The sequence below is a fragment of the Melospiza georgiana genome, chromosome 21 (assembly GCF_028018845.1).
Source record: "Melospiza georgiana isolate bMelGeo1 chromosome 21, bMelGeo1.pri, whole genome shotgun sequence".
NCBI classification, from domain to species: Eukaryota; Metazoa; Chordata; class Aves; order Passeriformes; family Passerellidae; genus Melospiza; species Melospiza georgiana.
In genome coordinates this window covers 3,872,254-3,885,706 of record NC_080450.1, presented here as the reverse complement: position 1 = coordinate 3,885,706, position 13,453 = coordinate 3,872,254, and the positions used below count along the sequence as shown (strand labels likewise).

At 40.6% G+C, this 13,453-nt stretch overlaps 1 protein-coding gene across 1 annotated transcript; it reads left to right on the top strand.

Moving 5' to 3' along the window:
- On the top strand, nt 1-11,404 carry ZNF207 (zinc finger protein 207). Its single transcript, XM_058038558.1, has 11 exons — nt 1-183; nt 1,609-1,735; nt 2,165-2,303; nt 2,841-3,008; nt 3,686-3,761; nt 6,113-6,213; nt 7,237-7,397; nt 8,187-8,279; nt 9,462-9,704; nt 10,334-10,496; nt 10,652-11,404. Exons 1-10 carry the CDS (start codon nt 143-145, stop codon nt 10,364-10,366), a joined length of 1,182 nt encoding a protein of 393 aa, XP_057894541.1. The 5' UTR covers nt 1-142; the 3' UTR covers nt 10,367-10,496; nt 10,652-11,404.
- The last annotated feature ends 2,049 nt before the right edge of the window (nt 11,405-13,453 follow it).

Genomic DNA, 13,453 nt, shown 5'->3' with positions numbered 1-13,453 from the left:
GGGAGTTCGGAGGCCGCAGCGGCGCCTGAGGGAGCTCGGCCGCCATTTTGTGCCTCTCGCTCGGTCCGGGGCGGCCGCGCGGTCGCTGCCGTTCTGAGGGAACGCTCGGCTCTCCTGCCTTGTAGGTCGGGGTGACGCCGCCATGGGCCGTAAGAAGAAGAAGCAGCTGAAGCCTTGGTGCTGGTATCCTTCTGTGTGGGACGCGGCGGATGCAGAGAGCTGGGTGGGGGAGGGTAGCGGCGCGGCCTGGCGCGGTCGGGGCTCGGTCCCGTTCCGTCTCGTACCGAGATGGGGCTCAGCCCTTCTCCGCACGCTCCTTACAGTTTGTCGCGGTGCTTGGCCCTGTTCCAGCCCTGTGCTCCTCGGGATGGGGCTCAGTCCGTGGCCTTCCTGTGCTCCCCACCCCCCTCACGGCCTCCGGCCCGCTCCTATCGCTCTCGCCGAGGCCGCGGCCTCCCGCCCGATCCTTAAAGCCGGGGCAGCGGGAAATGGAGAATTGTCTTTATCCCTTGTGAGGGAGAATGTTAAAGGGAGAAAATCCTGCTACTGATAAATACGTTTATTCACGGAATGAGGTGGGATGTGGTTAAAAGAGAATTTTTAAAGCTTTTTTTTTTTTCTTCGTGACGGGGGGAGCTTTCAGTTTATAATTGCTGCATCATGATCAGGTTTAATTGTTCAGTATCCAGAAATACTGGTGAATTTTTATTTGAGCGCTCCTTCAGAATGTACTCACTTTTGGAGTGATTATAAATCTACCCTCTCTCTTACGTTTCTGTTCTCTAGAATTGCTTAATAAAGAAGCTTAAAAGGTGCTCCGAGGTATTTTACCATTTTGTCTTGGGAGGCATCTGTGATTGTTTTAGACATTATTTCACGTTTTGGTGGAAGCAAGAGACACAGTGTGTTAGCAATGTTAACATTTTCTTAATAATAAATAGATAATGTGTATTTTTCTCACCTAGGGAAATGTGTGGAGTGTTTGCTGAAATATCAATGCTGGCCCACAGAAAGGAAATGCAGTTTGCCTCTGGTGTTACGTAGACGTCCAAACAGTTCTTTGCTTAAAATATTTCTTTTTAAAAGCGAAGAATTCTTCATTTACTGCAGCAAATTATGCTGTGTCATAAAAATTGATCGCTGGATAACTGGAAGAGGAAGGGAATTTTAAACTAAAACCTTTGTTCTCTTTTATGATTGTTCATTACTGGTGATTGATTAAAGAGGCATTTCTGAGTGATTTGCGTAATTTCCCTTTTGCTGATTTCAAGCCTGTTTCTCCTTTAATGCTGTAGCAGCATTCACACCCCTGAAGAGAAAAATAGGTAGGACTTGAAAACCACGAGTCAAGCAATATGGAATCAGATGATGATTCTGATTGTGTGCAGACACCTTCCCACTTCTGTACCTGTGTAAAGAGGGGTGTGCTGGACTGGATGAGGGTGTTTGTTTTCAGACATCCATTAAATATTTGTCACCCTTTGAATGCTCAGAGATGCTTCTTGTGCCTTTCTTTTGCTTCAGAAAAATCACACTGATGCTCATTACCTTAGTCCTATCTAAAAGGTCACTTCCAGTATTAAATGTTTCCTTAACAGTCTTCAATAGGTACTGTAATAGGGACTTTGATGATGAGAAAATCCTTATACAGCATCAAAAAGCAAAGCACTTTAAATGCCATATATGTCATAAGAAACTCTATACAGGACCTGGTTTAGCTATACACTGCATGCAGGTAAGGAGTTTTAGATTTACGTGAGCTTTTCTTTACAGTATCTGAAATTTAAGTGTCCTGAAGATGGGGGTTAGGGGCTTCCAGAGTCTGTAAAATGGGTGAGAAAAAGACAGCAATGGCCTCTTTGCAGCACAGGAGTCCTGCTGTGTCAGCAGTCAAATGGCCACTGTGCAGCAGAGATCTTGCTCAGGAGTGTTTTGTAGGAGTGAAGGAATTGTGCTGTCTCAGTTTTTCTAAGTTAATGTAAGCTGGTTTTAGGGGTAATGGTAGTTACCAGAGATTAGGAGGCACAGATCAAGAAAATGCTTGGCCAGAGAGATTAGTCCCATTAAGGGGGTTCCTTTTCTGTCTTCAAACTGCCTGAAGAGCACAGAGAATTTACCCTGAAATGTGGTCAGCAGGTTTTATTTGGCTTTTTTTTTTCTTTAGGTACATAAAGAAACAATAGATGCTGTTCCAAATGCTATTCCCGGAAGAACAGACATTGAACTGGAAATCTATGGAATGGAAGGCATTCCAGAAAAAGACATGGAGGAACGGAGGAGGTTACTTGAACAAAAAACTCAGGGTAAGGTGGAATGTGGCTGGTTGTCATTTCCCTGGTGTGTTCCTTACTCAGCTGTGGCACTCAGTGAGGGTGGGATTTAATTCCTTCTCTGACAGCAGCTCCAGGCATTTGCCAGCCACGTGGGAGGGATTTTTCCTTTCCTGTTCAGAAGTAGCTGCTGCCAGAGCAGCTACTACAATTACCTAACGAATATGGACATGGTCATTTGTTTGTGAGGGTAAGGGGAGGAAAGGCTAGAGGTAAAACTGTCCTGGTGATTCCCAAATGCTTCAGTTTCTTTGCTGTTCAAGCCTTTGGTTGAACTGCTTTGGTTTATGCAGGACAGCATGATATTGATACAAGGGCAGATCCCTCTGTATGTTCAGTGTGAGTCACGTTCCTTCCCTTTATTTGTGGCTGCAGGTGGGCTCACACAGCATTCTTTCTTTGTATTTCTGTGACTTTTTGAACACTGGCAAAGTTTGAATTTTACTGTTAGTTAATTTTATGGAATATAATTTGTGTTCAATTTGACTGTATGCGTTGTAATGTCTGCAGAGAGCCAGAAAAAGAAACAACAGGATGATTCTGATGAGTATGAAGATGATGAATCTGCAGCTTCAACTTCATTTCAACCCCAGCAAGTTCAGCCACAGCAGGGGTACATTCCCCCAATGGCACAGCCAGGTTTGCCTCCTGTGCCAGGTGCACCAGGGATGCCTCCAGGTGAGTGGGTGTGTTCTGGTAGGTCATTGCTGAAAACCTCACAGAAACACGAATTGCTGCCTGTATGCTTGAGTGCTAATCTGCCCTTTTATCACTGGGGTCACAGAATAGTTCTGGGAGGTGCTCATGAGCAGTTTGTTCATTTTCTCATTTTCTTCCCTCCTCTGTGCATGAGCACATCTTCCTTGGTGGACTAGATTCAGATACCTGATGCTGGCATGTAGATTGAAGGTTGTGCTTGTAAGGCAGGTTAGTGCTTCAAACAGAATTCTAGCAGTGATGCTTGTTCATACTGTTTATCCCAGGGTTTGGAAACAGGGCAGAGCTCTGTGCATCTGGAGACTTCTAACACAGAACAGGCCGTTCTATACCTGTGTATGCAGGCCACAGGTGCAGTGAGGAAAGAGTTTGATCAGTGAGTGAAGCATGGTCTCTTGTAGTAAGATGTCTTCTTTGGAGACCACTAAGGAAATTCACAGTCTTGCAGGGCTGAGGACAATCAATCAAAGTCAAATTTGCAGATAGTGCTTATATTGCACTGTTTGTAAGCAGTATTATTTCAGAACCCAGTTTTTTAGGACTTGCTGTAAAGCATTTATCCAGTGTAAACTTATCAGATGACACTTGCTTGCTACTGTATGTTATCAGAGTTGTTGACAATTTATTTTTCTTTTAAGGTATACCCCCATTAATGGCAGGTGTTCCACCTATGATGCCTGGAATGCCTCCAGTTATGCCTGGAATGCCACCTGGGTGAGTAGCAAGAAAGACTTAATATTACATGTTCATACTGTGCATTTTAAACTCATAGAAAAAGTAAAGCTAATTAAAAGAATGTACAATAGGGAATTGTGAACTCTGTAACTTAAATATTTAAGACTAGCCAAAGAACTGGATGGCTGTAAACCAACACGTTAAATATGGCCAAACTGGGTTTATGTATAAAGTATCTTGCCTTTCTCCTGATTTAATAGTTATTAAGTAGTAATATATTAATACAAAATTTTGTTGTGTTGGTTTAGAGCCTTCTGTGAGCCACTATTCCCTTGTGTATTGCACGTATGTTGTGCATCTGGTTATCAGTCATCAACATAACAGGAAAAAAAGTACTGGGTTGTTTATATTTTTCTTGTGTTTTGGGCAAAAGATGTTGGTTTTTATGCTTGTTACGGGGTTGACACCATACCCTATCACAATGTGTTTGGAAATTCACAGTTAGATTTTTGATTTTGTCATAAATTTTCACAGATTACATCAACAGAGAAAATACATGCAGTCATTTTGTGGTGGAAACATGTAAGCATCTCATTAATGTAATTCTAGGTACATTCATTATGCCATTTTATGTCATGTTTTTGATAAGCTAGAAATTGTTTTACTGAAAACCTTTGAATATTGCCTAAGAATTTGGGGAAGGTGTCTAGTTAGGTTTTGTTACTGTATAATATGTGAAGGTTTTATGTTTTATCTAAATGAATATTACAATACTGTATGTGAAATGCATTCTACAAAATATAAACCAAGCAGACCCTTAGAGACTTAAAGCCTCTCTTGAACCAGAGCTTGAGCAGCTCCATGTGCTTGATCCTTCACACTGCAGGACATTCTGCAGGAACTCAGTTTAATCTAAACTTTTAAGTTAACTGAGGGGAAAGCTCCTTGACTTCTGAGACATAAATATTGATTTAACAGCCTTTGAATTGAAAAATCACATCATAGTCCAACATGGTGTGGATGTTGATCAGAAATTTAGCTTTTCTGGGTGGAAACTCAACAGAATTTAATCAGGTTGTCAGACACTTAGTCCTCATTAAATTCCCTGTTAACTTCAGGTGTATGTTATGTCACCTGTAAAAACACAAATTAATTTGCCAGAATTTCACTGCATTTCATTTTGGGGGGAGAGGATGATGTTGCATTATGCTTTTGTCTAATCTAAAGTTTTGCTTTCTTAACCTGATTAAATTTTGTTTAACCATGACCAAAGAATTAGGAGAGACAAAGCAACTTTGGTGTTGGTGTGACACCAGTTCTAGCACTATCTGCAGTTTCTCAGAAGTCATTCTGGAGCAGCAGGCAGTGAGCACCCAGCACTTGTTTTGGTGTCTGCTGGGTGGCAAGACTGACCTTGCCTTCTCCAACCAAAAAAGGGACGATGGGTCTGTGTGTGTTCCCAGTCATTGCTGCCTCTGCAGTGATAGATGAGTTGAGAGCAGAAATCAGACTTGCCAGAAAGAATGCTCACTTGTTCATGGCATTTGATCTGAAAACAGCAGTGGTGAAGGTGTCTTAACTGTCATACAAACAGAAACTGCTTCTTAGTGGGATTTTGGTTTGTACTGGAGTGCTGCAGATCAGCTGATCTTGCTCACTAAAGTAATAAACATTCTTTTATTTTGTTTCCCTAATCCGTTTTTGAATGTCTGCAAAAAATTAAGCAAAATTAAGCTACACTTGTTTGTTCCCTGTAAAGGGCTCAAACATATTCATTTAGGAAGAGAAACCAAATGGTTTCTTTTTAATGTGGAGAAAAAATATGTTACAATGAGGATGTCTCATATTAAAAAACCAAAATCCCACTTTATCATTAGTATATGGATTGTTTTCTGTATTTGAAATTCTGGAATCTTTCTTGCCCTGCGATCTCTGCTCTGCTTTTGTCAATGTTTTTTGGATAGTTCTGCAGCTCTGGGTTATCTGCCAGTCAGTGTCAGAGAGGAGTAGTAGCAGATATCCAGTGATTGTGGTGTGATTGGAGCTAGCTGGTTTTCCTACATTCACACTCCATGAATGTACTGAGATCAGGTTCTTGGAACACTCAGCTGCAGCTTGTAGTCTTGACAGAGATTTCAAGAGACACTAGTTCTGGAAATCTCATATTAGAGACAGTGAGATCTTGAGAAATTAAAGTTCAAATAAGTGTTTGGGGTTTTGGGTGCTGGGTTATGTTTTGGTTTTATTCTTGTGGAGCTGGTTTGGAATTCCCTCTCTTGAGAGCTTCTTGAAATTATTTACCATTATTTTTTGTCTAATACAGGGATGTGCCAATTGTCTTAAAACTTGATCATGTGTGTTCATACCAGTGCTCATTTTCTTTTCAATAGGATGATGCCAATGGGTGGAATGATGCCTCCTGGGCCTGGAATCCCACCTCTTATGCCTGGTATGCCACCAGGTAGGTCAGGGTTGTCGAACTCGTACTATGGTGAGAGTTTAATTATATTTATTTCTTTCTGCTAAGATTTAGAATTTATGTAATGAATATACAGACTTATGCCACCACCCACCACCTTCATGTGGTTGGACTGCCACAGAAGCCACTGTGTGCAGAGGTGGTTGATTCATAGCTTCTGATTATAAATAATTATTTTACCTTTATACCATTATTAAAGTAAAAAACAAAATACTGTTTCTTTGATTTATTGCATTTTCTCACACTGTTGTGTTGCCTGGTCTCCATCCCTTTTTTTTAAATTAATGTTTGTGGCTGCGGTTGGAAAACAGTAATGACTAAAAATGTGCAAAGTGGGGAATAGCTGAGTGGAATGGTTACCCAGCTAATGAGCCTGCAGTGTGAAGAAACTTAACTGACGTTTTGGTCTCTTACCATAGCTAGAAAAGATGTTTTTGGGCTTGGGCAGCTCTTAAGTAGCCCTGAGTTCCCTGGGTGTTCCACTGACCAGTAACTGGTTTGCTTGATGGAACCCATGGGAGCTGTTAACTTGCCACTGACCCTCTCCTAGAGCTCCACACACACCCAGTGCAGGTGTTGTGGTGACACTGTGAGATGTCCCAGTGCACTTTACTGCTGACCCCAGTAAAGCTGGCAGTGGCTCGCTCGCACTTCTGCTGCTGTTCAGAAACAATTCAGTCTCTCAGATTTTGTAACAGTATCATCCGTGCTCTTGGCAGCATACCTGCAGTGTGGCAGAAACAGTTACTGCATGAATTGTGTTGGTTTATTGAGAGCATAAACTTCATTATTGCAGCTTTAGTAAAAATCAACTTAATCCAGCATTGTTCTGAAGTGTTAGAGGTTACTGCCTGTGCATAGCCGTTGACTGTTGACTGCTGGCATTACCCTTTGTCATGTTTTATTTTACTGTTGCCTTAAAAATACATCTTGTAGTGGGAAACTTTGTTCTAAGGAACATGGGAGTGGGATTGTCTAAAGGAATATTGGTGCTTCCTGGAGCCTGATCCGCCGCCCGTTGTTTGTGGTTTGTAGGGATGCCCCCTCCTGTTGGGCCTCGGCCTGGCATGCCTCCAATGACACAAGCACAGCCTGTTACAGCCCCGGGCATTCTGAACCGGCCTCCAGCTCCTGCTGCAACAGCACCAACTCCACAGCCTCCAGTTACCAAACCACTGTTCCCAAGCGCAGGGCAGGTAAGGTATCCCAGAGCCTGGAATCTTTGTCATGTTCTTCTAATTGCCACTGTGTCAATAGTGCCTATTTATTATTGAGGAGGTCTGAGAAATGACTGGTTCAGGTTTTTGCTTGGGTTGATGTTTAATTCAGTGTAGTGCTTGAATGAATTTTAAAATATTCTTTTGTTTGTCCTAAAGCAGCTCTGAAACCAGACAGAAGTTCTATAAGCAGTGGGGAAGAAAGGAGTAGGCGAAACACTCTTAAAGGCCTTTAATTGTGTGCTTGTTAAGGGAACTTTGGGTGGGTGAAAAGCTGTGTTAGCTACAGGAGTCTGATTGCATAGAACTCTGCCTTTCCAAGTTAAAAATCTTTGCATGACTTGTTCTCGCTCATAATGGGCTCTCTACTGATAAACGGACGAATTTGTTCTGTAGTTGTGTTAAACTGGTTAAACATTGCCTGAGATAGGAGGTTTCTTACTTCAAAAAGTTTAGGAGTAAGTCAGTGTAGTGAAAAGTTAATTTCAGTGTTTTGTGGGGGGAAGTGGGGAATTGATAGTGGCTTGTGACCTCTTCCCTTTGAATGCACTTTTTTATGGGCCCTGGAGTTCTTACTTGCTTTCAAGTATGTTACAGAGGCCTTTGTAATTTACTGTTTGCATTTTGGGCTTCTGCGGGGACGATACATGTTTACAAAAATACAGTCCTTTCATAAGAAAGGGCTTAGTATAAGAAATCCTTTCATCTGGATACTTTCCACCCATTTGTTTGGAGACTTTTCACTGTTTCCTTTCTTTTATGCTACAGATGGGGACACCTGTCACAAGCTCAAGTGCAGCTTCCTCCAATTCAGAAAGTCTCTCAGCATCTTCTAACGCTCTGTTTCCTAGCACAGCACAAGTACGCAGGAAGTCACAGTTTAAAACAAATTGCTTTGCAACTTAACCCTTTGGACCATTCTGTAAAATCTAAAATTGACTAGACATCTTCAGATAATTTTTATTATATTCCTGATTATGTTTAGCTGGTAAAACTACAGAGTCCTTGATTATGAGTTGCATCTTACCAGAAATAAGCATGTCGAAGTGCTCAATTTTTCTTAGTGTGAAAGAATGAAATGTAACATCCTGGTTCTAAAGGGTTAAAAGAGCATGAAAGCAGTTAAATGCATTTTAGTGGGCAGTGGTTAGCTTGATGCATGGTGAAGGCTTTTTAGTTTATGCTGTTTAATGTTACATCATAATGTAGGGGATTTTAAATTTGTGTTATGTGCAAAATGTTAATTTTTTTTTTTGATTGAGACGTTCAGATAGTTGTAAATATCCAGTGACTAGAAACAAAATAATTCCCTCATAACTAGGGTTTGCTTTGGAGATTGCTGTGTCTTCAGATACAGCTTTGCAAAACAGACTTTTACTGGGTGTTTGTAACAAAGGAGTAGGAGACATGAAATGTTGGAATCTCTAGTGGACCTCTTACCTGCTTCCATTGATTCTTCATTTACAAATAAGATTCAAGTTCTGTGGATAGGCATAGTACTTTGTGAAATTACTACATTGTGTTTATAGAGAGAGCACTTAAAGCCCTGACACAATAGAGCTTTCTTAAATATTTGATTAAAATATTTCTTAAATACCTAATTTTAATGAATACTAGCACTTTGAGCTGTACTCTAAACTAATGGTTGCTGAAACATGTTAATTTAGTGAAAGACTAATAATAAATCTATGCTTAGAGGCTCCTAAAAATAGTGATTCAGGAAAGATTTACATATTTGCCAAATTCGGTGTTTGAGATAAAGTATAGGGTGTTTTTTTCTTTGTTGTTCCTTTGTTGTGGTGGCTTTTGACCTGCAGATTTTAGACTTTCCTGTGTGTGTGTGTATATGTGTACATACTGGGGTTTATTTTGTCTTGGTTTCAGTTGCTCTAGTATGCAAAAGGCTGAACTTTACTTTTGTCAAGCTTGTATAATCATATATCTCACTGGAACGTTTCAGAGGTCTAACAGTCGTCATTTAAGTTTTCTTGAATGAAAACTTTATTTGAGAAATAAACACTGACCTGTCTGTGTGTTTCACAGGCTGCAGCAGCTGTGCCAGGGCCAGTTGGTACTGATTTCAAACCTTTGAATTCTACACCTGCGACAACAACGGAACCCCCCAAACCAACATTCCCGGCTTACACACAGTCTACAGCCTCAACCACTAGCACAACAAACAGCACTGCAGCTAAACCAGCTACATCTATCACAAGTAAGCCTGCTACCCTCACAACAACCAGTGCAACCAGTAAGTTGATCCATCCAGATGAGGATATATCACTGGTAAGTAACATGTTTTCATTGTCTTACTGAAAAATGCGATTTGTGATGATATGGCAGGGTGAATGGAATTTCATCTGTGCTCTGCATTATGTGTATTTTAGTAATGGTGAGAGTGCAGACCGTGCAGAAAAAATGTAACTGAGTTATGATTGGCATATTGGCAGTGCTGCAGTCTAAGCCTTAGCTTTGGTGGTGGTGGGAAATTTCTCAATCCAAAATACAATTTGGACTTCTACTGCATTTGGACTTTTGTGTAGAACAAAAGACTGAACAGTTTGAAGTTGTTTTGGTGCTATTACAGCAGTTAGAAATACGGAATTTATGGATAAAACAAATGAACATTAATTACAGTTCAGAGATCTTTAGGTGTGTGTTTTTAAGAGAAAAAGGCTTTATTCAGTTGGGGGAAAGGGAGGATTTGAGTTCCATTCAGAATACTCAGATTGGTCTGTATTAAGGAAGAAAGTCTGCAGAAAGGGGGGCAAATCCTACTGCTGCTGGGTAATGTTATTAGTAGTCTTTGAATTTGTAAGGTAGTTAAAATAGTTTAGTAATCTGCTTTTTTGCACCTCTGTTTGCTTTCGGTGAGTTCTAACACGATGTGTTGTGGTTGTCTCTCCTGCTTTTAGGAAGAGAGAAGGGCACAGTTGCCCAAATACTAGCGCAACCTTCCTCGACCAGGCCAGGCTGCCCTGGGTAATCCACCGGTTGGACCAATTGGAGGTATGATGCCACCACAGCCAGGAATTCCTCCACAGCAGCAAGGAATGAGACCTCCCATGCCACCTCATGGTAATCATATGTTTCCCAGCTTCCTATTTTTGGAAAGATTCATGAAGTTGCCTATGGTAGCAGGGAGGGGTGAAACTTTTCACAAAATACACTTCTCACTATTAAAAAAAAAAATTTAAAAATTTTTCTTTGCATCTGAACTATTCTGTTTATAGGTCAGTATGGTGCTCATCACCAGGGCATGCCAGGATACCTTCCTGGGGCAATGCCTCCATACGGTCAGGGACCTCCGATGGTGCCCCCGTACCAGAGTGGACCTCCTCGCCCTCCCATGGGAATGAGACCGCCCGTAATGTCGCAAGGTGGCCGCTACTGATGCTCCTACTCACACTCTAATAGGTTTGGAGATTAAACCTTTTCTCATCTTGTGCTGTTAATATAGCCGAGCTTCCGTCAATTAAGGCTTCATTGTGACTCTTAAAAAAAATAAGTATCTTCCCACATGCAAGGAGCTGTTGGACATTTTATTTTACATGGGAAAAATTATTTGGAATAATAACAGGAACTTTTCCTGATGTTGCAATTTATACTGTATGGCTTCTTTTTCATGTTTCATCTAGGTTTTTAGAAGTGAAGTATAGTAAATATGGTTCGTTAAATTGTGAAGGCGCTGGAATTACATGAACATACCACCTTAAAGGCAAGTTCTGTAATGTTACGTTGCTCTTTGTGAAATGATGCCTTCACAGCACTTCAAGTGCTGTTGGACTTATGTCCCCAACATAGTTTGGTGAGGGCTGTAACTGTTCCCAACTACTTGTACATTAAAGTCTGAACTTGTAACAATATTTAATGTATTCAGAGTTCCTCCTGTTCCAGGGTTTAAGTAAACTGACCCACTAAGGTCATGTGACTTTTCTGTACTGTTATAAACTTCATTGTAATAAAAGAGGAGAAAAATTTACATGCCTTTTTATTCATGACCAGCTGTGGACAACTGCCTGAAAGGTTTGTACAGATGCATGCTGTGGTAGCTGTTGGTGTAATGAACACAGTTATTGGTGCTGTTTTGATAAAGTCTGAATTCCTTGTTCTAAAAAGTCACTCCTTAGCTGTACGTCTGAGTAGACTAAGACCTGTACACTTATTAACTGACTCCTCAAAATTGAGGCTGAAGGAGGCACATCCTAACTCTTGGTTGTAACTTCTCTTAATGCATATGTTTCTTTACTTGTGCTTTCTTGTCCTCAATAAATTTTAAGTGATTTCTAGTCCTGGCATTTGCTTGTAGGATGTGAAAGTGCTCTGAGATATATCCTAGTGCCAGGGTGTGTCCCATTAGTTCACTTTGCAAACGATGCTTTTTAATGTGCAAGTGGAGATGAATTTTAGGATCCTTTAGGTGAAGATTTCTAGAAGCTTAGGTGCATGGCACATGGGTGAGTGACTTCCAGTTAATGTATTGAAGTTGACCTGCAAAAGAGAAATAATAGCTTAACCCTCTTAGTGCACAGAAGAGGCAAAGCAGGCAAGAGTAATGTGTTATATGCTGTGTTTTTACTTTAAATGTTCAGAGTTTCATGTTTTGGCAGTCTCTGAAAGGTGAACCATCTGTTGTGTGCTATGATCAGATGTTGTCTAAGTTTTCGTGAGCCATTCAGTGAAAGTTTCTGGAGTAAGAGACCTTTTATCAAAGAGACATCTTCCCTCTATGAATTAGTAATTTCTCTGTTTATAAGAGTAGAGTGACAAGTTCCTCTTAAGGTTGTAATTAAGTCTGGCATCATGTGTTCCTGTGTTATACCTCTGATGAGAATGTAGAGGGAGACCTTTTGGAGGGGAGGGAAGTGAGAGCCTCTCTGACTTCTTCTCAACAGGGAAAAAAGAGAGCTGAATTTTTCATTTGCAGGTCAACTTTAAATACATGTTCCAGCCTCAAGCCTTATCTGCAGTTTAATTAATAGGGATATCTCTTCTTTAGAGTGGGGTAGAAGGATCATTAGCATTTTTGTGTCATTGTATTCATAGTTTTGTAGATGGTGGAAGTTTTTCACTTAATTTTCATACTGAGCATTATGGCACTGTTTCTTGGAAGTCTTGGGGTTTTGTAGCTGCACTAAAGCCCTTCATGTGGCTCTATTCTGTACTGTCTCTTAAAAGTACAAAAATAACAGTACAGCTAAGATGCTGCATTGTCTCAGCTTCTAAACTGTGGTCACAGAATGTCTCAAAAGCACTAGAGCATCCAGTGCAATCTAGTTGCAGCTGAATGGCCTTGGTTTGACCATTAAGAATTGCCAGGCATCTTTTTCTGAAGTGTTCAGTTTTAAGACCATAAGTCCAAGCCTCTGTTGAGAAGCAGTCCTCTCTGATCACTGGTATCTGCTGATCACCTGTCACATGTGCAGTATTTGGCTTGCAAATGTTCTGAGTGGGCCTTGATGTCAATTCTTTTGTTAGCTCTTCATCTTGCTTTAGACACAAGTCTAACAGATAAAACTTGTTTTGCTGGGGCAGCACTTTTATACTCTGATTTTCTTCTGTTTACCTAATTAGGATTATTACAAAATACTGAAGAGATTTTTATGGTGTCTTATATTTGTCCTTTTTATAATATTACACATAAAATGTGTACATTATGAAGTGATATTAACTACTGCTTGTAAAACTATAAAAGTTCTCACTTTTCTCTGAAGATCATACTGCTGCTTTAAGGATGCTTTGCCCTTCTGCCCCAGTCAAGTAATTTCCTTCTCCCTCTGGTGTCTTTCTGTAATTTTCCATATGTTGTTTCCAGACCCCTACTTTTCCTGGGATAAAACCTTATTGCATGCACTGTTAACTTGGCATATTCTGCAAGTTGTATTAGTTAAGTTTCACTCTTTTAAACAGTGAATGTCACATTGTGATAATGGTACCATTTTGTAGCTAATACTGCATAGACTTCAAGCTTGAATGCATTTTAAAAATAATCTTTTCTTATTAGTGATGTTCTGAAAACCCCTTGAGTAGATGCT